Below are 25,242 nucleotides of genomic sequence, written 5' to 3'. Positions count from 1 at the left end.
TTTTTATTTATTGTTACTTTTGTGAGTTTCAAGTGATTTCAGTGAGAATTGTGGGTTTTTCCTTCTTTAACTGAGGGGTACCAACAATTTTGTCCACGTGTGTACCTCACTGACCGTCCACAGTACGTGCGGCTGCGAGTCAGAGGTGGTAGTCTGCAGCACGGGGGTGCCCCAGGGCACCGTCCTCTCGCCCTTCCTCTTCACCATCTACACCTCGGACTTCACCTACAACACGGACAGCTGCCATCTCCAGAAGTTCTCCGATAACTCCGCCATTGTGGGCCGTGTGTCTGAGGGGAACGAGCTGGAGTATCGGTCGGTCATCATGGACTTTGTGGACTGGTGTGAGCGCAACCACCTGTGCCTCAACACCAGTAAGACGAAGGAGATGGTGGTCGACTTCAGGAGAAGGACACTCCCACATCCACCAGTGAACATCCAAGGGCAGGACATTGAAACAGTGGACAGTTTCAAGTACCTGGGTGTTCACCTCAACAATAAACTGGACTGGTCCCACAACACTGATGCTCTGTACAAGAAGGGCCAGAGTCGCCTCCACCTTCTGAGGAGGCTGAGGTCCTTCGGAGTGTGCAGACCTCTACTAAGGACTTTCTATGACACTGTGGTAGCCTCTGCTTTCCTCTACGCTGTCGTCTGCTGGGCCACGGGCAGCACAGAGCGGGACATGAAGAGACTGAACAAGCTGACCAAGAGGGCCAGCTCTGTCCTGGGCTGCCCACTGGACTCTGTGATGGATGTGGGTGAGAGGAGGATGTTGACCAAGCTCTCATCCATCATGGACAACGGCTCCCACCCACTGCACCAGACTGTAGTGGAGCTGAGTAGCTCCTTTAGCACGAGACTCAGACACCCTCAGTGCAAGAAGGAACGCTACCGCAGGTCCTTCATCCCCACTGCCATCAGACTATATAACACTACTGTGTAGTTGTTATTATGTGCAATATTTATTATCTTGTCCTTGCACTTTTGTGACTTTTGCACTCTTCTGTTTTTTGTTTCTAAGAGCCCTGTAACGGTAAATTTCTCCTTTGTGAGATTAATAAAGTCTATCTTATCTTATCAAATGTTCAACACCAACATGTTAGCATTGCCACTGTGGCCATCTTAGTATATTGGCATTAGCCTTTTGATCAAGGTATCACTGTGCTTAATTAATATGGCTAAACAATACACACAAAAAGAAAGAATGGAAGAAAGAAAAGTCATATTGTGATTACTTTGTACAGATTAAGCAATTACAACATAAGCTACAATTTGGCCTAGAATGGTCATTAGGTTTTCTCTTTTCCACTGAAAAATATACATAAAGTGATGATAAGATTTTATTTGTGGTCTGTCACAAACTACCATATTCTATTACGTCTGGAGAATATGATTTGTAGGTCCGGAGATCTTTGTAGCACCACAATAATTCAACATGAACAGTATGTTGTGACACGTTTTACCTTTATCAAAAAAATGCAGCTTCTGTAATTTGAATATTGTACAAACAAATATTGCAGTTTCAATAATATCTCTCTTCATTCAGCCCTACAGAGCTGCTAGCATGACTGTGGACTAATAAAATTCTGCACATTTGCAAGCTCGTATCTACTACACATGGTCTCCTTTGGTACTTCTAAGGAATTGGATCAAAAGGCAAAACATTCAGCGATGCTAAAACATGCTTTTCATCACAAAATCTCAAATTTTTAGCCAAGAAGCATTTTATTGTACAAGCAGAAGTTATAAGTTTCCCTACAATACTTGATAGGAAGCATTAACTGAAGGCAACATAATTACAGGATGAGGAGTAACACGCAACGAGTGTTCATACAACAGCAATGAAAAATATCTATCTACGATGCAGGGAGAACAGAAAAATCATTGCTTTGCAACACCAAACAGCAATGGTAGTGTCTGAACGATCAAACATCATTCCATCGATTAATTTTCCAAATACAATTGTATCTGTAACTACTGTATATACTGCAACACAGTTTTACTCCTGTAATAAGAAAACAACAACACAGGAAAAGCCTGTGGGGTTGAAATGAGTTGACGTCGGCTGTGTGACTCAGCTCTGCAACACTCTCCACAGTCAGGGTTTTATGCATGTCTGACACTAATGACTTTGGTATGAAAGGGTGAACACTGGTGACTACACAGGTTCACTACAGCTGCTACTGAGGATAAAACAAAGGCTTCAATCAGTGACAAAAAGCAGCGGTGTTCGTCTAGACCTCATGACAATAACGTCCTCTCCTTTTGTGGTCAAAGAAAATTCCGAAATAATGAAAACTGAACACTGCATGTTGTTAAATTTCTTTTCCTGTGTCCTCATTAAGACATCAACCAAGAACCAGACATGAGATCATCTTCACCCCATGTGAAAGAAACACTGCAGTGACCCAATTTTGAACTGAAATGTCACAACGTTGTTTGATAAAACTACAGTTGCCAAGCATGTGACCAGCAGTCTGCTGTTGGTAAATAAAGGTTGAATCTGTATTCACTATTCAGTCATAAATCTTCAACAAGGTTTGCATGATGAAGTTACAAACTTTAAGTTTTGCTTATAACAAAATGTGGAGTACGTTTGTGCTTACTAAAGTAAACATTTCTAGTTAAAGGTGATAATACTAAAAAAGAATTTAGTTACTAACTTATCCACAAGGATAGGAAACTAAACTTTTCATCCACTGTCTAATGTCCGGTACACTCACCACTTTAACAATCTATACTCAGTTCTTGATTAATGTATTAACTTTAGTAATATCACCTAACTTATAAAAATTTTAAAAATCTTTTGATTTACTGGCAACAATTCTATCAAGATCGTACTTTCTATGTTGTGTGTTAGATGCAATCAACTGTATTCAGGAAAAACTGAAATAAAGTATAAATTGCACAGAATAAGGCAATCTGATCTTGGTAAGTGGATATTCATGTCACAAACATCCCAGTAACAAAAACCTAAAATGAAGAAATACAAATTATACCACGATAGTGTATTTTACCTCAAATTAGAGTATATCTAATACAATATAATACTAAATGCTCTACACAGTCACTGTATAGTGATACAAAAATACAACCAAACCTTTAGGGTTTAGCTTGTTAATACTTAAAAAAAACATATAAATGATAATAATGGACAATTATCAACAGGAACTTCAAAGGAAAAAAAAAATCCTTTTGTATATTTCAGTGAGAGGTATAAACACAGCTCCTAATTCTCTAACATCAGCAAGGAAATTATGTCATTACTGCTGCAGGCTATCTACAATATAGGCTACTGGCTAAAGCAAGAATATAGAACACTTGAGTTAGGCATTCAGAAATGATGCAAAACAAGTCAACTTGCATTTATCATTCTGGAGGGATCGACTGCAAACATTTGCTGGTACGTTTTCTATTCTTTTCAAAAATCATAAAAATGCTACTAAAAACCGTACAGGCAGAAAGACAGATGTACAAGTGTGTTTCAAAGTAAAGAAGAGTAAAAGTCCCTATGCAAATGTACAGTCACTCAGACTATCTTTGCTCAGAAAAAGGGTGAAAAATCCCCCGTTTAGTGTGGATAAGGAAAGTCCCAAAGAAAGTAGCCGTGGGGTTGTGAAAGCTTGTTTGGGTGACAAGGCAACTACTTGGCCCAGTCAGTGACCGGAGGCAAGTCATGAATCCCGGTGAAATGAAGTGTACATCTCAATTAGAGCACTTCTGGAAGATAATATGTGATGACTGGACAAGGTGACAGTGTTACATACTTGACTGTGTTTCACACATATATGCAATCTAACCATACTAAAATTAAAAGGTGCCCATTCTGAGCCACAGTACAAATTGTCCTCAACTTCACCCATTTAGTGTTTAATTATGCAACTACTAACTTGGTCCACCGGACTTGATACTCAAGGGTCTTTTGAGATATGTAATTTGAAGGATGGCAGGGCTATTTGTAAATGTCAAGACCCACATGGCTGCTGAGGCCAAGTTTTGCCAGCAGTACATTTTACAAGTATTCACATCTGTTGAACTTAAGCCTGATACAATTTAAGGTTAAAGCCACAGCCCTTCATACACAGAAACCTGACAATGCACAGATCACTTTTTTTTTTTTGCATGTCCATTTAAAATATTTACAGGGACAGATACACTGGACCGTCCCATTCAGTGTTTGAATTATGAGGCTCTGGTTCCGGTTCTGCAGTTTGCTTGGAGGCAACTACGTGACCTCTTCTTTTCAGTGACTGAATTGAGTTATGTACAAAATATTTGACCTCCCTCCATGTTCTGCTGTTGAGGGCAGGTTCAGCTGCTAAACATGCATCACAATCCTTTTTGCCTGGTATTTTCACCAGTTTACAGAAGTCTCCAAGCTGACGCCTTACTGCCGCCTGTTCTTCCTCACTCCACAACCTCTTGTTCCTCTTTTGAGGCTTAGCAGCTGGAGTGGCTTTTCTTCCTGCAGAAGACATGGGCGTACTTTCCTGTCCCACTGCTGCCATGTCTGAAACACTGGGCCCATGGATAGTGGGGACAACCTGTGCTGTTGTAGGAACCCGGGGTGGGCTTGTGGGGTAAGGTGGTGCGCTTGAATGGCTCAGAGGTGTGAATGAAGAAATAATAGACCGACTTGTGTCATTTAGTGTTGAGAATGAAGGGATCATTGATGCACTTGCAGTATTTAACTGCGTGTAAGTAGGAATCATTGAGGTACTCGGAGAATTAAGTGGGGTAAAAGAAGGAATCAGTGGAGAACTTGTGGTGTCCTGCGGTGCATACACAGAAGGGGGTGGCATACTTGTGGCATTCTGTGTATACAAAGAAGACATTGGATGAATTCTGTTGTTTTCTGATGTGTAGGGAGGAGGCATTAATGCGTTTGTAGTGTTGTGGGGAGTGAACGTAGGAACCACTTGAGTGTCAGTTGCATTCAATGCTGTGAAAGTAGAAATCAATGGCTGACTTGTATGGACCATATTTGCACTAGTGGAACACAATGATGCGTAACTTGAAGTCAACTCTTGGGTGAAAGGCAATGAGTCTCTCAAGTTGGTTTGCGGCGGCATTGTCATACAACAGTTTGAACTTTCTCTCAGATGATCTGGATGCACTGTTGTCATATTACACATTATGCTTGTGTCCTCCAAATCTGTCTTTGTGATTTGGACTTCAGCTTTTGGACTCTTTGGATTTAAAGTTTTCACGTTTCCTTCGGGCTTATGCTGGTTATTTCTTCTGCGTACTGTCTGTAGTGTGTTGTGTACGTAGTTTTTAACATCTGTCCAAGATCTTCCTCCGAGATCTGGTTCAGCAGCTATGCAAGCATTGCACTCCTTTTTGCCTGGCACCTTCATCCTTGTGATAAAATCATTCAAGTAACGCTTCACAGCAGTCTGCTCCTTCTCACTCCAAGGTCTTCTCTTTAAAGCAGGTTTTTGCACAGTTCCTAAAAAGAGAGACATTGAGAATCATGGTTAAGAGAAACACAACCGCGGCAGTCTTGTAACTTAAAAGAAAAGTTATTCTGAATTTTTTTCTTTTCATGACTGATGTCAAAAGCTTCAAAACAAGGGAACCTTGAGGGCAGTTAGTTTTATCTGAGTCAAAGGTAAACTGTTAAGTGATAACATAGACATGATCATGGGATGTCTACTCCAAAACTCAAAACTTTATCTTCTAATGAAGAGTGTGTAGCACAAGTTCCAGAACAAGAAAATGTAAGTTACAGTGGAGGGTGGTCAGATTTTAACTGCACCCAGAGAGGACTCGGTATTTGTAATCTAACCTTTGAAATCAAAGAACATACTAAAGTGTAGTATCTTGTTACAGAACTGCATGGAGCAGCTTGTGGCTTCATAAGATTGAAGGCTGCATTTTGTTGTTTAAAACTGAGGAGAAGGCCACTCAAGACTACAGGTTCATGTTTGTAGGAAGGGAATATTTTGGAGATTTAGCTAGCAATGGTCCACACTGGACAGAGCTCATGTATTGACGACTTTTACGTAACTGGCCTGTCTAAGTGGGTTTTACAGCAAATGCTAATCGTCTGTGGTTTAGAATAGTTTCATCAGAATAGAAGAAAAATATCCAAATTTACTTACAAAATGTGATTGGATACCAGTTAAGAAAACTTTGAAAGTTGTATACTAAGTACTCACCGTCTGTGGCAGTGCTAGGTGGAGCTGATGGCAGTGTTCGATCCATCTTCAGCAGCTCTTTGCTCATTTCCTCCAGTTGGGAAGCATTTTTTGAGAGCCTGTAACACTCTTGGCTGCTCCTTCCCACTAGTGTGGCCACTTGATCCAATTCGCTTTCACTGAGGCTCATTAGCTGCCAGCAGCTTGCAATTTGCTCTCTTAATGAAGAGGACAGAAGGGCTTCAGGGTTTTTTACTCCACATTCCATCGCAGCCCTTCGGAAACAATCTAATCCTCTGATGAAGGATGGGCCTTCAGTCCGTGCAAACAGGTATGGGTTTGTTTTTGACACACCTGCTTGCTCCCTGTTTTCAACAAGCAAGTCGATTGACAAGACCATCCTTTCTGTTAGTAGAACCAGCATGTTCCTTCCATACTGACCTTCTAGTTCCAACCTGGTAAAATTGGAACCAAGGTCCAACTCCAGTTTTGTGCTTTTCCTTACTTGATCTGCAGAAGGCAAAAATGTTCCCCCACTCTTTTTGTGAGTGTAGGTTTGCAAGAGTAGTCTACCAATATTTCCTACCCTTCCTCTGTTAAACAGACACACATCTGCTAAAGTGGCTTCACTAAGCTTCTTCCATGTTGACAAACTAGGATTTTCTTTCAGTTCCTTCCGAGCTTCATCTTCCTCCCCGGTGATGAACCTGTGGAGTTTTATCAAATCTTCTGTCACAGTTGATTTGTCAACCTCAACTTTCTTGACTTCTTGCTTTAAAGATAAGGCAAGCGCTTTGCGAGAAAAACACTCACTCCATTTTGTGTCAAGAAGCTGTATGAACTTTTTAACTTCACTTTCTGTTTCACTGTCCTCTGTCATGCGGCTTTCCCCGAAAGCTATCTCTGCAGCTCGTTTTAGAGAGTAGCCAATCTTTGAGACGAGGGAAATAGTTTTAAATTTACTGGAACTTGGGTCAAACCCGCTAACTTTTTTGACGCCCTCAACAGCTAATTCAAATTTGGATGGTAGACATATTTCATGCAAGAATTTCACACTTTTGTCAAGCTCATTTACAGCGAGCACAAATCGGCCCAGCTCCCTCATTTTTTGCGCAATATAGGCAAACTGAGACTTGTCATGTTCATACTTGACAGACAAGGCATTGCCATATTTACAAATAAGTGGGTCATTTCTGATATGCTTCGAGATGTCGTCTTGATGCATTATGTGGATGATTTCCTCGCAGCCTCCAGTTAAAAACTCTGACATTGGAAGCAGCCGGGAGGCAGCACTGTGACCTCTGGTTCTTTTTGTACTTTCAGAGGATTTCTGATCTCCCTTTCTGGCCTTACATGATCGTTCATGTCTCCATAAGTCAGTTTTGCGGTAGAATGCAAAACAGTGCTGACAAGGCAGAAAGTCTCGAACTGATATGGTGGGTTTCTTTGCCTGTTTCTTGGTCACAATTTCCCCCTCACCACTTTTAAGAACTTGGCAATTATGTTCATAATCTCCTTTATTGCGAATTTGGTCAAGCAACGTCTGCCTGACTTTAGAACCTTTGGGAAAGTGTATTGCATGAGCAACATCTGTTTCCTCTCCATGTTTTCTTTCCAAATGCTTTGCAAGTTGTGTAAAAGCCATTCTGCAATACAAACAGAAATGCTTTTTGCTCAACTCTTTCTTCTCTTCTTTTTCTGTGCTAGGTGTTGTTTCCATCACTTTCTTACAGTTCCTCAGACTTGATCGTGTTGGTTGTCTCTTCTCAGAAGTTTTCCTGCGACGGCGTAATTGCATTTGAACAGTCTCTTTGGTGCCCGACTTAGATAGGTCTTGATCTGTGCTATCCAAGTTACCTGCCACCACATCCTTTCCCTCATCAATTGAGTCATTTGTTTGCTTGTTTTTGTTAACTTTGCCCTTTGTTACCATTCCTTCTGCATTTCTGGGGAGATCAGAATTTTCAATGTTGACAATCATTTCACTCGATAAGCCACCAATTGTGTCGTCTTCCTCTTCCTGTCCTTGACTTTGCCACTCGGTAACTGAACCAAAAGCTGTGTTATTGTAGTCAGTTATATTGTTTCCACCTTGTTGGAAACTGTCATTTTCCCTCATGGTCACTTGCTCAGTGTTTGTACTGGTAAGGCAGTTATTTATCGGACCATTCCAATCTCGTGAGACATTCTCTTTTGCTTTTGGAGTGCCCTCTTCATTCCTTGCAATGTCAATGTTAGAAGTCAATCTATAAGCACCACTCGAACTTCTCTCTTCAATCAAGTTCCTCTCTCCTTCAAATGACCTCTTCTCACCAAAAGTACAGGCCTGTAAAAGAACAAGTATACGTAAGACTCATCGCCAAATCAGATCTCATGTATAATTTCAGAGAACTTTAAACACAAACTCTTTAAGAAATAAATGCGGGGAGGGGAAGGGGATAATATTAGTTTTGCATTTTGGTAGTTAAAGTGATGGTGAGTTTTGTTTTGTTATTTTTTTTGCTTTGGTATTCCTTTTTAAAATCCTTTGCACATTTTAAAATTGCTGTTTAAAACACATCAGCACCTTGGCAATGCCCCAACAAGATCCATCCAAACATAAGTGAATGTAATGGCCAAAATTTTTTTTGTAAAGCCCAACATCAGTTCAAAAAAACCCCTGACACCTTTCAGATCTCCAGTACAAAAACCACATGTGACCCATTCAAGAACAGTTAATGGCTTTATTGGATCAAGCAGCGTTTTGACATCATAAATTTCTAATAAGTAGTCATGGGGTGTAGGATGAAATGCTACATGGAGAGAACAGAATATGCACTGACACTAAACCTACATACATGACTTGCAATCAAAACAAATTACTATGCTACTTTAAAAGAGCTATACAAAGGATTTTGGCTTACTTAGATGAGTACTTTTGCAGAATTTACTGGTAATTTAACATATCTTTAATGTTGTTAAAATCTCTAAGAGTCGTGAACCAGGCCAGGTATAGAAGCCAAACATGGAAGCATTTGGACAGTGTCAAGCCATTCTCATATAAACATTAATCTTGTTTTTGTTTAAATGTCATCTACGCATTTAAATTTCGGATGATAAAAGAAAAAATGATTCTGAATGGCTGATGGTTGTTGGTGCAAGCAGCAGGCTGCACATGTTGTGCTATGATTATGATGATGACACATGTTCTGAAAACATATACAGCATGTACCTGCTTCAAAAGGTTCGTCTTGTCCTTCAAATGTTCAGTGTTTTCGTCCACTGGTTTGTTCACTGCAAGAAAAGATGACACCATGTCTCTAATGTGCATATATTTCAATAAATATGACAAATGAAAAATATTATGTTCAAATTACCAATACACAATTAAATGTAGATTAAAGAGTTATTTTTGACACCAAAACAGTACAAGGTGGTGGTACATACAGATTTACATGCACTAAGCACATTAAACAAATAATAAATAATTAAACAGCTAACAGTTCCATTTCGTAGATTGTCTAACTAGGGAAAATGTGATTAAATTTATCACAGACTAAAACTTCCATACCGTGACAACAACAAAGACATAGTTAATGATTTAAGTTATAATTATGGTCTTTACAGCTTTGAATAGCACTCTGATCTGATACAAAAACAAATGATCGGCTCTATCTGAGCTCTCTATTGTATGATAACAGAGCTTAGTGGAAATTGCCACTTTTTTTTTTTTTTAAATACATATTCTGTACATTAGAACAATACAACTCAGGTTGAAATTACACAACAAGGCCTTTTAGCTCCCAGGACATTTAAACTATCATTTGAATTTAAAATCTAAATATCACATTGTTGGTTTTGCTAGATAAAATACAAAGTTCTAAGCAAGCTAAATTATTAAATCATAACACATTTACATTCTTATAACAGTACTTAATAAATATTATGCATTTGTTTTCATACATTTTAAGCAATTGAGACAATATTCTTACCTGGATTTGTTGCAAAAGCAAAGGTGCTTTGGGGTTGTGAAAAACACCTTGAAGCGCTGAATTTTTAGCAGACAATAAACAGTGAAGTCTGTGGATGTAGATCTTCAGGCGAGATTCCAGATTCCTCTGGAAAATACTTTTTCCCATCCACAAGCGATGTTTGTATAGGTGAATTATAAAGATCCTTTCAATGTGATGGTATGGTATCATTCTGCTACACTGTGTAACCACAGCAAGAAATTCGATGGATGTTTGCTGTTAAGTGTTTTCCTTTTCTGCTCATACTAATGAAAATTTATGAAAATGTTTCAAAGGGTGTTCCAAAGAGGTTCCTGAAGTTAGATCAAGCCAATCACAAATGGATGATTGTATCTCATACAGAAAATAGTTGTTTTATAAGCACCTGTTAGTAGGGATGCCCCAAATGATGCATCGATGCATCATCTGAGCACGACACATCATCAAAAGCGGAAGTGAGTGCGCAATGCAACAGAAATCCCCGTCCGACTGGAGTGCGGAACATAGCCGGATGTCTGCGCTGCATCGTGCTTATATTATGTATGCACGATGCAGCGTCGATGTCCGCGTTTAGATACAGCTGTATAGTAAACGTTGACATCCGCGTTTACGATAGATCACAGATGTCCGCGCTGCATCGAGCAGACATAACATAAGCATGATGCAGCGCAGACGTCCGGCTGTGTTCCGCGCTCCAGTCGGACGGTGATTTCTGTTGCATTGCGCACTCACTTCCGTTTTTGATGACGTGTCGTGCTCAGACGATGCATCGATGCATCATTTGGGGCATCCCTACAGGTATCGTAACAAACCACCACGACAAATCTGTAAGAAGTGTAAAGACTGTGCTTAAAACAAAAAAATGTCGTGTGCTTTCCACACATTAAAAGCACAACTCTTCTCCTGCCATAAAATGAAATTTAAGTTTAAATTCCATGTCAATTCATGCATTTATAAAAGAGTACCAGGTTAGGCAAGAATTCATCCTTCATAATGCCAAAACACAGTGGACACTGATTGTCGACAAAAATGCACATTATTTTTAAAACTGGACTGCAATCACATCCACACATACACACTGGGGCCAACCAAGGTGCAAGCTGTAACATTTCTAAAATGTGCTTTTGTCTCTGAATTGAATGCTCAGAAACCTTTCAACTTTATGTAAAATAAAAAATAAAATATTAAACCAAAAAAAAAAAAAAATAACCGAGAGAATAAAAAAAAAGACAATGGTTTTGTGAAGGGTTTCATAAAAATTTGCTGGAAAGAAATTGAACATACCTCTTGGTCCAGATTGTAGTCCTCTTTGGAATTAAGTGCCAGTTTGACAGCCATGTAATCTCCACTTTTCACAGCATCTCGCAACTCACCTGACAGGAACAAAAACACAAATCAAGTTAATAGAGTAACCATGCTAGAGCTAGTCCTCAAATCCATTGTATATGTATAAAATACTATAAAAAAAACAAGACAATACTGACTTTGTACTCAAATAATATAAACCTCCCAATAACAATAAATATACATATACTTAAAACAAAACAACTCTAAGGGCTTCTGACTGACAAATTGCAGAGATTGTATGTGATGTGAAAGAACAGTCTCAGAGTAACGAGCATATAATATGTGTGAGTTGTAACTGTGACAAGTCAGGAAACCATGTGACACCACGCTTTTAACGGTGGGACCAATGTTACACATGTTTTTATGACTACTGGTAGGTGTGAATTTGGGATTTCTCATCATATACTGTATGGTGTGTTACATTAGGTGGGTCTGTGGCTACCACTGCAGTAGTTGGTAGCTTTCATGGTGGAAGGGCTACAGTTTCCATGACTGAACAAGGCGTGTCAGGTCAGGAATGCACCACGAGTTTGCTTGTTGTTTTCTTCAACATTCACGTGGTTACGCTCTGGGAATTAGCCCACAACGGTCAGACAGTGAAGGCAGAAATTTACTCCAACATCCTGAGGTACAAACATCTTGAACTGTGGCGTGATGGCATGTGGGCGCTCAAATACATCATATCCCTGGTCACAGCACACAGTTTTCTGGGCACAAGGCCACAATCACTGCTCTTCATCCACCCTGTTTGGTAGATCTGACTCTGTGACTTCTTCATCTTCCCCAAAGGAAATTCAAGTTGAACGTTTGACATTTTGCCAAAGTCTAGGCGATTCAATGCCTAGTGGAGATGGTGCCTGACATGTTTACAACGAGCATTAGAGGCATTGCAGAAAAGCTGATAGCACTGCACTGCTACACAAGGAGACTAATTCCATGGGCATGGTGGCCACATTTAAATCAAATACACTTTTTGACTACATTCTGTAATGTAAAACTTTTAAGACAACATAGCTCTAGTTGGATTGGTACCATAGTTAACACATGAGCAGCAACTGAAGCATTACAATAGCAACACCTGGCTGCTGTGTTGTGAACTGTATGCCCACATGGTGCAGTGACTGTTTACACACTGTGCAATATGCATCGCTTCCTGTTTTGAGTAATTGCTATATATTAAAATCACTCTCTTTTCTATATACACTATTTTGCTACCTGCTGGTGGACTCAGGTGGAAATATTTCATCTGAATGACAAAAAATTTATGACTACCACACAGCAGCAAAAAACAAAGTTGTGAAATAGCAATAGTAGTCAGTCAGTAGATAGTCACATAACTAAGAGGAAAAAGAAACACTTACTTGGTGACAATGGTGGACCAGACAAGATCTCATCCTCTCCATTCAGATGTTTCTGGAAGTCGTCCAGAGTCATCCAGTCCAGGTTGAGGTCCATTCCTAGACTCAGAGTGGCTTGACCCTTGTCTGTACACAATATAAAGACATTACTAGTTAGCAATGTTGAATTTGAATGACCTCTCAGTCTCTCTGATCTAAAACTGAAATCAACAAATCCGACAAGCCATCTGTGCAGAAGAATCTGTGTAATTAGATGTAAAACAAGAAGAGGGATATTTGAAAGCAGCAAAGATCAACAGTGTCTGATCAGAAATGTACCAGGTTTGTCTGCGCCCTCTGGTGGGTCTGGGGTATCATCACACGCTATGAAGAGTCTCGGCTCACTGTCTTCCCTCCTCTTCCTCCTGTCATCAGTCTGGGTTTTCCTCTCCCAGCCGGACCGCTGAGCCTCCTCCGGTTTCTCCCTACGCTCCCGGGAATCCTCTCCAGGCCTCGGCTTTCCTGTGGATTCCTCCTCCTTCTCATCACTGTCCAGGCTGAAGCCGTAACTCTGGCCAGGTCTGGGAGCTGAAGGGAAGCAGATAAGAAATCATAACTTCTTGGACAATTTCTCCCAAACAGCTTAGAAAGCCTTTAACCATCCATTAGAGCCGTCAAACAAACAGAAAACAGCAGCTTGCTCCTGTTTTTGCCTTGGTGGAGACCTGTGACTCACTGATTAAAGTTGGCATGATCATTATGGAGAACAAAACACAGAAAAATATTTTTAGGGGAAGCCATTACGAGTTTGTCAGCTATTTGAGAGTCTACTTTTCATATTGTAAGTAGTCTGAAAAAACTGCACCATTAGTTAATGATCATAGTAGGGCTGGGTGATAAATCGATTTTACCGATTAATTCGAGTTTGTACTTAATGTCAATTTGTTTTAATGAAAATTGATTTTCTCATCAAAATCCGCCACCAACGCCTGCCTGCTGGGCTCCCGTAGTTCAGAGTGCGCGCCTCGTTCCCCAACATGGAGCAAGTGGTGCAGATCTTACTCCAAAGAAAGAAAACATATCTTCAGTCATTATTACTCCACCAAGGAACAGCAGAGTTATGTGACGATCGGCGTACGTTTGTCTGTGAATCTGTCCGTCTGTGTGAAACATTACTCAAAAATGGACTAACAGATTTTGATCAAATTTCAGGGAAGGTCAGAAATGGCACAAGGACCAAGTGATTAGATTTTGGCAGTGATGTGGTTTATAATCTGGATCCACGGCTTTGTTCGGGATTTTCCATTGGGAGATATAGCTGCAGACACGGCATCACTGTAACCATGAAGTGAACACTGTCAGTTACCCGCTGACGATCACATGATTGCAATCCTACTACAAAATGACCATGATTAATCAGTTGGAAATCATACAAGGAACAAATAATTAAACTGTGGGGTGTTTCTGAGTCCCATCAATTCCTGCCGCCTGCTACATATTTAGGTCACGATGTAGCAAACCCCAGCCTGACACGTTGAGCTCAGCCATCAATCTTATCGTAAACACAAATTCACCTTCCTGCCTTCATTCATTTCTTCACCGTAACACCTTGTTCTCATTCCAGCTGCTTCTACATTTAGACACATCCTTTGCTAAACAGCAACAGCGTGGAACCGTTTTCTTTCATCTTTGTGTGAATTTTCGGACTTTTGGCAACATCTTCGTCATGTCAAGAAACCTCTTCTTAGAGAATCACTTTCTGTGCCGCTGGAATGGTTACAAAATAAAAGCCTGTAGCATTCAAAATACACCTTCAAAATAAAAGCTTGGAGGGAACGCTTATGTTAACACGAGCAAAACAAAGGCTTGCCAAAATTGATGAACTGATCAACAGACCTTTAAAAGAGTAATTTACACGTGATTCGGTATAAATACATGACATGCACATGCATAACACATGCCTATACTTAGCACAGCGTAATTGTTTATTGAAGATTTCATCCGTCGGAAATGATACATCAACTGAGCATCCTTGGCGGAGTACTATGCTCTCCGAGTGCTTTTCTTGTTTGGAATTGGTTCGGGTTATGTGACATCACTTGTTTTGAGCAACTTCTTTGTCATCTGCAAATTGATTTTAGGTAGGGGGTAAAAGAAAAATCGAATAAATCGTGAAACTGGCTTTTTTTGTTTAAAAATCGGAGATTTGTTTTTTTAGGCCATATCGCCCAGCCCCAGATCACAGCTAACACTGGCCAACAACATTTTTGCTGACTTACAACTGAGACTTGTTTCTGACTAATTTGAAGGTGCTGAATCCAAAAATCACAATGGTTTTTGCCTAGGACGTCAGTTTTTTGCTCTATGGCATAACTGCATATTTATCAAGTACGTATTAAAATATGATCACTTGGTCATAATGTTCCACACCCAGTGCATGCAACAATCCTGGTACATCATGACAATAAACAAAATCACTCTCAGCTCTGAAATATTGCACAAAATCTCTTTCCCTGCTGTGATAATATGTTACTTTGGTACCATCTTGGAGCAAATTCTTTTCATTCAATCTTGAAGCTAATAGTTCTGATGTTTCTTTTGAAAGACCTAAATCTCGTGTTAAATCATTCAGCTCTGCCTGATTAAAACATTCTGGCTCTTTTGTGCTTGGACCGCATTCTTCAAAATCGACATCACTACCATGTTCGCTATCAGCCGACGTAACATCTTGATCTTCATCAAGTGAAGGAAACTCTGTAAAATGTGGCACAGGTACATCATCAGAATGGGGCACAGGGCGAATTGCTGAATTCAGATTTGGGTAGCTTATTTTATGCTTATTTTTCTTGTTATAACCAGAAGTGCCGATGAGGCAAAAGTAGCAATTGTCTTTATGATTCTTCGGCTCTCGCCACACCATAGGAATGCCAAATGCTAGTTTCTCCCTCTTTCCCTTGGTCCATTGTCTCAAATTTTCAATGCAAGGCTTGCACACTTTATGTGGTGCCCAAGACTTGGTCTCCAAGTTTGACCTTAAAGTAAGCCAAGTAGGCTCGCTTCACAAAGTCACCAATATTCGCCCTTTGAGATGGTACAATAAAATTTCCACAGATATAACAAAATGCATCTGGAGTATTCACACATTTTCTACGAGCAGTAGCCATGGTTGACTTTCAATCTGAAACACAACAGGAAATTTAATTAATTCGGGTTTAAGTTGGCATTTTCCCAATTAAACATGATGGGTGTGGCAGCCACCGATACTACAAGTCCAAATGCCACAGAAAAAAACGTGACGTGATAGGTAAAAACTGATGTCATTTCTGAAATCAGGACCCCAAAATTAGGTAAAAACAGGTGTTAGTTTTCAGTCAGCAGAAAAAAAGTTACAATTTGTTGGGCAGTGTAATCTTTACCAGATGCACAATAATTTTTTGAAGCTTGTGGAGATGTTTTGTGCCTGTTTAAGATCTGTAAATAATCAAATTATTGCACACCAGTGAGTAGAAATCGCTGTAGGAGCAAGAAAACAGTGTTTAGATTTTATTATTTATTCTTTGGCTGACAGATATCAAACCAAAACAAATAAAACATTTCTACTGAAGATACTGGACTAGCTTTTATTTAACTTTTCTTCAATCAATAACTTTATTCACTTTAACTCATGTAATGGCTTAAACTGAACAAGACTTTTGTACCATTAAATAACTCATGAAACTTTGAGAGAGGATTTTTTCTGTTTCTTTTTACAATGCCCCTTTTACAATAGGACTGGTAAAGCTTGATAAATGTTACATCTTAGTGCACCAGATCACTAAGATTTACAAAGCAGAAAGCATATTTAGATGTCCTTTCATATGACAGAGTGAAGAGAATGTTTTACTTTTTTTTCATTTGCTTGTCTCATTAAACACAGCAGACTCACTGTTACATTAGGAGGAGGGTTGGAGGACATCTTTTTTTTAATTATAAAACATTTGTCATCTCTCATATTCTCTTTTATCATCTTTTATTCCTTTTTTCTTTTTCATTTGAGCTTTTTCCTTTTCTTTAATTAGCTATGGCATTTTTGGTGCTTTTATTATTGGCTGCATTATACTGAAATTCTGTATTTTCCAGTTTGTTTGTTTTACCTTGTTTTACTCCATTTTTTCAATTAGAATCTTTTTTCTTTCTGTTGTAATATTGTCTTCCTTCTGTTTTTTGGCTTCTCTTTCAAAGGACTTTGTAAACTCTGTTTTCAAAACAGATGCTAAATAAATTAAGTTGTTGCAACATATTAATTTCTAATTTCATAGCTTATAACCTCCCTATAATTTTGAGATGCCCATTTGTCAGTAGAGTCCTTTGATGACCTCTGTTACATTTCCTAAATGCTGACATCTGATGTTAAGACCTTCTTTAGCTGAGGCCAGTTGGGTTGATGCAATCATATGCTTTTGCAAATTAAACACTTCAGTAAGGTTGTGATTTTAATGTATCTGTGTTTCAGGCATACCATCTGATTGCTTACTCCTCTCTGTCTTCTCAGGCTCTGCTTTCTGAACTGGAGATTCTTTGGCCGACTTGGAAACCTTCTCAGTCTTTCCTGGAACCTGATGCCGGAACAAAAACAAAACAAAAACTATAAGCAGACTGCAGTTTTTTTAGGAAAATACACCCAGGGCCCAGACAAAAGAGAAAATATCAATGTCACCTAAAAAGTGTGCATGTTGTTAATGTGCAAAGTCATAATAAATATGCTGATATAGAAATCAAGTGTTCAGTCTTGAATGCTGTACCTTTGTAAGTTTGGTGCTGGTCTTTTCTATGACAGGTTGATGAGTTGCCGCCTGCCTGCGGGGGGCACGATCTTTTGCTTCGCAGTTTAAGAGGAACTTTTCAAACAGATTAGTTGAACCTGTGGCATCCTTCGGTCCTAATACCTCCTCTTTAGGCGCCTCCTCCTCCTTTCCCTTTGTAGTGGTAGCAGCTGTGACAGAGGACGAGGACGACGATGAGGAAGAAGATGGGACTTTAGATGGCACTGACGTGGTATCCTGCCCTTTGCCTTTAGCTTTCTTATGTAGGGTGGAGCTATCACTGGAGTCCGATTGTGGAGCAGTGTCCTCTTTGCTTTTAGAGGCATGGCTCTTTGCTTTTTGGAGGTTGCTTTCTTTCTGGGAGCCATCTGTCTTTTTGCTCTTTTTGTCATGAATAAGGTCCTTAATTCCCTGCAGCTTTACTTCCCACTTTCCCTTCTTCTGTTTTGCCTTGTCGTCCAAACCTGGCTTTTCCACAGATTTCGTTACAGTGTCAGTTGATGCAGAATCGTCCATTTGGGACTCTGACAGCCCTTCGCTCAGGTCGTCCTCCAGCGGAGCCGTGGCCTCGTCTTCAGAAGTTTCAACCTTACGGTCCTTTTTCCCTTTCTTCTTCTTCCCCTCCTCTGCCTTTTCTTTCTTGTGCTTTCCAGCTTCTTTTCCCTTTTCCTTCTTGTGTTTTTTGGAGGGAACAGGCTCATCATCCTCATCCTCAGAGTCAACAACGCGCTTTTTTGATTCAGTCTTTTTCTCTTTAGGAGGAGATGGTGGAGTCGGGACTGTCTCCTCTTCTTCATCTGTTTCTGGTGCCGGCAGGGGTCGTAACTCCTCCTTGCGTTTCTCTTTCTTCTTCTTTTTCTGTTTCTCCTTAGGAGGTGATTCTGCTTCTTCCCGAACCTTCTTCTTTTTCTTCTTCTTGACAGGCGAGTCAGTAGGCCGGTCTTTGTCGCTGTCGCTCTCTGAGTCGGCATCAAACACATCGCTTTTCACAGGTAGCAACTTCTGACAAGAAAATGGGACAAGCCACGTCACTATTTAAGGATATTAATAGTTGTTTGAGGTTGATGTTTAATTCTAAAATCACTGTTCATTAGCACTTTGGTAAATTTAAAACCCAGAAATGTTCTCAAACAGACTTCCCCCTCCTAATTTTAGTAACTACACTCAGACAGATATGACTACTACTTCAATAATGATAATAATAAAACTGTGCTTGGCCTGTCACATTTATTACAAAATCACTTAATTGTATTTACTTGAGCTGACTAATTTCATTCTACGTAACTGTGAAAATCACTTCCACTCAGTTGTACAAAAATTGCTGGACGAAACTATCAAAAATGTCATGTTTCAATCACTGCTTTCCACCGTTTTCACCTTCCTCTGATGTGATTTAATGGTGATTATCTTCTAATCATCGACCTTCAGCGTTTTTGATGAGCATCTATTAACATTAAAGTCATAGATGTAGTCACACAGCCAAACACCTCAGCACCGCTGTGGGCACACTTTGGTTTTAAGCCAAATGGTGATTTGCTGGATTTGCAGCAAAAAGGTGGCAGTTGAAGACTGCAAATACCTCTAATATAACACTTCCAAATTCATAAAATGAAAAGAAAAAGATGATTCAACAGTTAACTGTTAAAATTTCATAACTGTGACATCCCAAAACAATAGCAGTCAAAACTTATTGACACTGATTTTAATGACTACTATGGATTAGATCACTTATACTAGAGCAACTTCTACAAAAACACTAAATTCATACCACTATATTAAAAGAAATGGTCTTCATGAGCAGCAATAACTCTCCAGTAAAGGCGCTGTTAGTTGAGTTAATTGGTTCAGAAACAAATAAGTTTGCTTTCATTTGAAACAGAAAAATCAACCAGAATGTGAGGAAACTGCTAAATCTGTTTTTGCTTTATGAAAACGTTTACATAATTACTGAATAAATTATTATCATAGGCTACTATCTTTTACATTTAGTGATATATCCACTCCAAACTTTTGTCAGCGTTTTCTTATTATTCACCTTCAGCACTGTGGTCCATAAAAATGATGCATACTCTAGCAAGATTGTTAAAGGTCTGAGTAGAATTCTGCCACTTACACTTGTCACAGCCTTCTTAGCTTCTGCCTCTTTCTTGGCCTTAGCTTCAGCCATTGACTTCTTAAAGGCCAGGAGGACTTCTCGACAGTCCTCTAAATGGGCCTCTGGCTCCCAAGTGTCATCGTCAGAGCAGTAATTCTTCCATCGGACTCTGTAGAGGACCTCACCCTGAAAACAAGAGAAAAGCTAAGGGATTATCTTCACATTGACATGACACAGTGGCCCATAGCTGTCAGAATTTAACTGTTACGTGTTTCGAAAGCAACACAAGACTTCCAGATGATAGCTGCATGCAAACGTGGCTGACAGACTGGATGTATAATTATAGTATTTTGACTGGTGGATGTTATTCTTTGATTCACTGTTTGAACTCACAATAGACAACACTTTCAGGGTTTTTTCTGGATCAGCATGAGCCTTTTGGGGCCAACTATGGATGATGGTAAGCACGATTGGTTCATGTACAGTAACAGTAACTACTCTGTGTGACCATATTCAACAAACATTTCTGTTACTTCTGACCACTGGATAAACAAAAATGTCTACGATGTTTGAGTAAATGAACTTTAACTTAATAACCTAGTTAAAAATAAGATGTTCATTCTCATCATTTTGACATTGGTGAGTTTCCTTTGGCACCGGCTAAAATGTCTTAGAGGGGTGCCAAAATTCCTCTATGCAGCAAAATCCCTGACATTGACAACAGAAGGAGTTCTTTGGGGAGAAAAGCAAAACATTTGAAGCTGCAATGAGCAGCTGTTGCAAGACTCTGAATATCCACATGCAGAAAAGATAGAAAGTAACAATGAAAACTGCAGACTGGAAATATGGTATTTACTGGCCTAAACTGTACTGCAAGCATTTATACAAAGGAAAACAAACTGGGCAAGACATGAAAATATTTCATTGCCAAGATTTCCAAAGCAGATGCATGCAGGAACGTTTCTCAAAAGGGTTTTAATGTGAAATTTTCAAGGTGCAGAACCTCATCATACCAAAATAGCATCAACAGCAACATCTATTAAAGGGGAACTTCGGTTGTTTTCAACCTGGGGTCTGTGTTTCATATGCGAGATATCGCGCGATTTCGGAACGAGATTTTCTTTCTAGCGTCCCGAGATTTGAATACAGACCACAACAAATAGCGATCGCCAAGTAATGTGGAGGTTTTCATTCACTTCTCATCTCTAGTATGTTGTGGGACACTTGTTGAGACTATCTGAGCCGGTCAGTGTGGGAAAAAAAGCATGTTAGGGCGGACTTTGACGCGGGGGGGGCAAGTTGCCCCATACTTTTTGCCAGCTGAGCTGCGAAGCTGCCTGCCTGGCTAAATACTGGAGCTATGTCGAAAATTCATTTCTCCATCACTCACATGTATGAAAAGACATATGAAAACAGACCCCAGGTTGAAAAAAACTGAAGTTCCCCTTTAAGGGAGCACCAACATATATCTACATCTGTTTGATTTACAGAACGATCCAGATAGCTCTTTTGTTTGAGAGTAAAAAGCACAGTCTCCAAGATTAAGTACAGCCATCAAGAGATAACAATACAATGCTAAGTAAGTGTGAAGCAAGTGACCAGAAGAAGTCCTGAGAGACAGTCATTGAGCTTGACTTTTCTTAGACTTGCAAAGCTGTAAAATAGCAGTTTAACTGTTCTCCCTTTTTTACTCAGACCATCCTTTTCACACAAGGAAATGAACTAGTTATAGAGCTACATACTGTAAATTCTTCTCCTTTCATGGATTTAAAGTTGAGAACACATGAGAAAGGAGCATGGAAACTAAAAGCCAGACACATCTTTGCAGCAAAAAAACACAAATAAATGCATTTGCAGCACTGTGATGTTACGATCTAACCCTAACCCTGGGCACAAATAAAGTTTTCCGAGTTTGAATCTGACACTGCACCAACAAATAAATTTCTTGTCAAAATCTTGTGTCTTCCTGGATAGCAGCTAACAGTCCAAGCTTAGGGGCAATTTAGGTGTTACTTTGAAGATTGTGGACATCAAATATATTTAAATTTGAATTGAATGCCCATGCTAGAAGATGGGGGGAAAAGCAACAGACAAAGGGGGAAGCAATGTGATGTAAAACTGGACTAATGCTGCACATTTCAAGATAATCTCTCCAGTGATAGCCTCCCATTCGATGATAAAAGCATCCTAACATCTGGAATATGAAGGGGAAGAAAGTTTCCATCATAACAGTCCATATATCCAACTTAATTTCCGGACTGTGTTTGCTTGCACTCTCCTCCATGTTACAGGGGTTTTCTACACAGATAGAACCAGAGGGACTCCAGAGACTTTACATTTGCAAGGCCAGCAGCAAGCCAGGACTAATGCAAAGTGTGTTAATAATAACTCGAGCAGCTACCTCCTTGACTATGTGAGCCTTGTCTTTTGCACCTCACAGCAATACCTCATGACTCACTACAACACAATGGCTTTTAAATTCAATTCTGACATTATCTCTGAAACACTCATGATGTGTACAGCATGCTAAGCTCTTAATTCATTTCATGGCACTATTTGTTTCACAGCCCAACAAGTCAGTCATCATTTTGTCCTGTGTCATCCTTTTTAAACAATACCGACAAAAATAAGTTACATTTACGAATTTGCAAGGTGATGCCACTTGAAATTGGTGTTTTTGATAAATTATGCAGCGAAAGACAAATACGATTTAGTTCAGTTAGACAAAATATTGCTACATTTTAAACAGCATCTTCACATAAATGCATACACTTAACAGCAATCCGCCACAGTCATAGACAAAGAATAATTTTTAAGCACTGGACAGCCTATGTCTCAGTTTTTCCTCATTCTTTTAAATCCAGAAATAGATATTCATATTTTCCCCTGCTTTTGAAACATGAGTTAAATGGACATAAACAAACAGTGAAAGTTTAGCCTCCTTTAACCTTTGTAACAAGCCCAGGCACTCAAGCAAAAAACAAAACAAAAAACAACTCTCCAGTCCATCCCTACTCACATACTCTCTCTAATCACCCAAGTAAAAGGCAAGTTAATATTTAATTTTGAAAACATGGCATGTTCTTGCAAACTGTGCATGACTTTGTAATCAAAACATGAAGAGTAAAGGGAGGTAACACAAATCAACTGCTCAAAAATAGTTGTGACTAACTGGGCATGCCATCGACAACCAACAGCAGCCGTTGTAGTGTTTTTTCTTTTGTTATTAATATTATGGAGGCATTTTTAATTTTAAAAAAAATCCAGGTATTGAAATATACATTACCACACCACCATTAGCAACACAAATATGTGATCTCTTAAGTAAATGTTGTATGAGGGAATACAAAAGTGAACATGCACAACACATTTCTACAGTTCTGTCCTTACTGTGTTGCATTATGTGTTACTACGATAAAATATACGATTTGTAACATGTAGGTATAATTTTTAATTAATAAAAACTCGAGGTATTCAAATAGAACCCCACTTTAAGACAAATATGTGACTCCTCAAGTAAATATAGTAAAAAGAAATATAAAAGTGAGTACTTTTGATGTGTTTTGTCATCACTATAATGTGTAATTATTATTAGAATGAATAATGAACATTACGATCAATAATATGCAGGTATTAGGTATTTCATATTATGCATACTATTTATACTACTCATCCCACTATTAATCTCTACCTGTACATTCAGATTACCTATTTTATATTGTATTCACATCTAACTGTTCATATATTAACGTGCCTATTGCTGTACAAACATGTAGTTGTTTATACTGGAACATAATGGACACACCATAATGTAAATAATACACTTTACTGCTGTTTTCACAACAAAAATATGTAATTTCTTGAGTAAATAGTATAAAAGTGAATGCACACTGCAATTTTATTGTGTTCCGTTTTAACTGTGTTGCTATAATGTATTTAATGTATGTGAAAGACATGTTTTGGGTTTGGTTAATTGTTAGTCACCCAACAAACGTTAGATTTTAGCTCGCAGTTACAACTACACTTCTTTAAAGCCAATACACATTAATAAGGTGTTTGTTGCACTCATTGAAGGGAAAGATTTGCAAATACATTTAGTTGAAATATGACATACATCAAATTAAATATCAAATTAATTTAGCAGATTAAAAACTACTTTACAATGTACTCACAAGGATGAAACTCATGTTAAAATAAGTGAAGTAGAAGTTCAACTCTGGCTATTTACTATATATTGTGGCAATTTTGTTGAGTTTTGTTATACCAGTGTCACACTATGATTTATGTAATTTGTATAAAAGACACGTTTTGGGGGCTATGAATGAAAAATCAGGTTAATTATTAACCCAACCGACTTTAATTAGCAGTTAGAACAATGAAGAACTACACTTCTTCAAAACTATTAAACATGAATAGTGTTTGTTGCATTCATGGCAGGGGAAGATTTACAAATAGGTTTTGATGAAATGCAATAACATTTAAACGTCAAATTAAATATTAAACTAACTTAGCAGACTAAAAAGTACTTTATAATGTACTTGCAAAGATGCAACTCGTGCTAATTATAAGTAAAGTAAAAGTAGAACTGTATGTTTTTGCTATATATTGTGGTAATTTCCTGTTTCTGTATAAAACGTCGAAAAAAATAATTAAATATAGGTTGGTCAGCTGGTGCAGGTACAAATGAGGTGGCCACAATGCTAACATATTGTTAGCCGGTGGTACTAAATTCACATGGAGAAATTTCATCGACTGTTTAATCTGTTTCAGGTGCACTGTTTCTCGCATTGTTCCCAGGATTTATTTGATCTAACGATGGCGCCGGACAGACCACGACCCTGATCAAAACAACTGCTCGCTTGCAGAGCGTCCGTCCTTGGCCTCAGCAGGGGAGAGGCGAGCGGACATCATGGGAGAAGTTGTGCTGGAAAAACCATGCTATGTATGGACAGGAGGCGAGCGGCGACGGAAAAACACCCATAACCTCAAATTAAGGAACACGGGAGGAATTAAAAAGCATTAAAAAGCACTTAAAATGCACCAAAAAGGGCTGTTGAATTAGTAAAAGAGTGTCTGTCCGCCGTTGTAGGTGGGCTATGCGTCGTGAGAATGGAGTGAAAGAAATGCCAGCCATGTTTGCCGAGCTAGACTAGCCATTAGCTAGCTTTACCTCTTCCACTCGCATGTCAATGATCCTCTCCACTTCGTACACGTCTTCCTCGTCGTCCTGCTCGCTGTCCGCGGGCTCCACCTTGTCAGTTTTGGCCTCCATGGCTCCGGGTCGGTGCCGGTTTGCTGTAAATATGAAGCTAGTTCGGCTGCGGCGCTCGTAGTGTTGATACAGAGGACGCTAGCGTACCTGGGGGTAGGGACTGCACTACTGCTGCAGCTCGGAGGGTTGTACCAGCTACCGCCCGCTCTCACTGCGGTGCATTCAAGTGCTACCTATAAAACCACCAAAACTACCATCTCTACATCACATTGAGGGAATCCACTAACTTCACGTCCCTTTTTTATAACTCTTCT

At 39.3% G+C, this 25,242-nt stretch overlaps 1 protein-coding gene across 3 annotated transcripts in view; it reads right to left on the bottom strand.

Annotated features, from left to right (window-relative positions):
• mphosph8 (M-phase phosphoprotein 8) overlaps positions 1 to 25,135 on the bottom strand; it is a 39,841-nt gene extending 14,706 nt beyond the window's left edge. Inside the window, exons 1-9 of one of the 3 annotated variants that reach the window (XM_022218457.2) lie at positions 24,887 to 25,135; positions 19,735 to 19,902; positions 17,601 to 18,623; positions 17,318 to 17,414; positions 13,159 to 13,407; positions 12,844 to 12,966; positions 11,420 to 11,508; positions 6,168 to 8,472; positions 1,451 to 5,455 (exon numbers count right to left, since the gene is read on the bottom strand). In XM_022218457.2, coding sequence (XP_022074149.2) covers positions 4,143 to 5,455; positions 6,168 to 8,472; positions 11,420 to 11,508; positions 12,844 to 12,966; positions 13,159 to 13,407; positions 17,318 to 17,414; positions 17,601 to 18,623; positions 19,735 to 19,902; positions 24,887 to 24,988 — 5,469 coding nt within the window. In that variant the 5' untranslated portion in view covers positions 24,989 to 25,135 and the 3' untranslated portion in view covers positions 1,451 to 4,142. Of the gene's footprint in view, positions 1 to 1,450; positions 5,456 to 6,167; positions 8,473 to 11,419; positions 11,509 to 12,843; positions 12,967 to 13,158; positions 13,408 to 17,317; positions 17,415 to 17,600; positions 18,624 to 19,734; positions 19,903 to 24,886 lie in introns of those variants that run through there. The other 2 variants (XM_022218458.2, XM_051959006.1) reach the window with 2 other exon arrangements.
• Positions 25,136 to 25,242: the final 107 nt, after the last annotated feature.

Source organism: Acanthochromis polyacanthus, chromosome 14 (genome assembly GCF_021347895.1).
Source record: "Acanthochromis polyacanthus isolate Apoly-LR-REF ecotype Palm Island chromosome 14, KAUST_Apoly_ChrSc, whole genome shotgun sequence".
NCBI classification, from domain to species: domain Eukaryota; kingdom Metazoa; phylum Chordata; class Actinopteri; family Pomacentridae; genus Acanthochromis; species Acanthochromis polyacanthus.
This window is presented reverse-complemented; position numbering and strand designations above follow the sequence as displayed.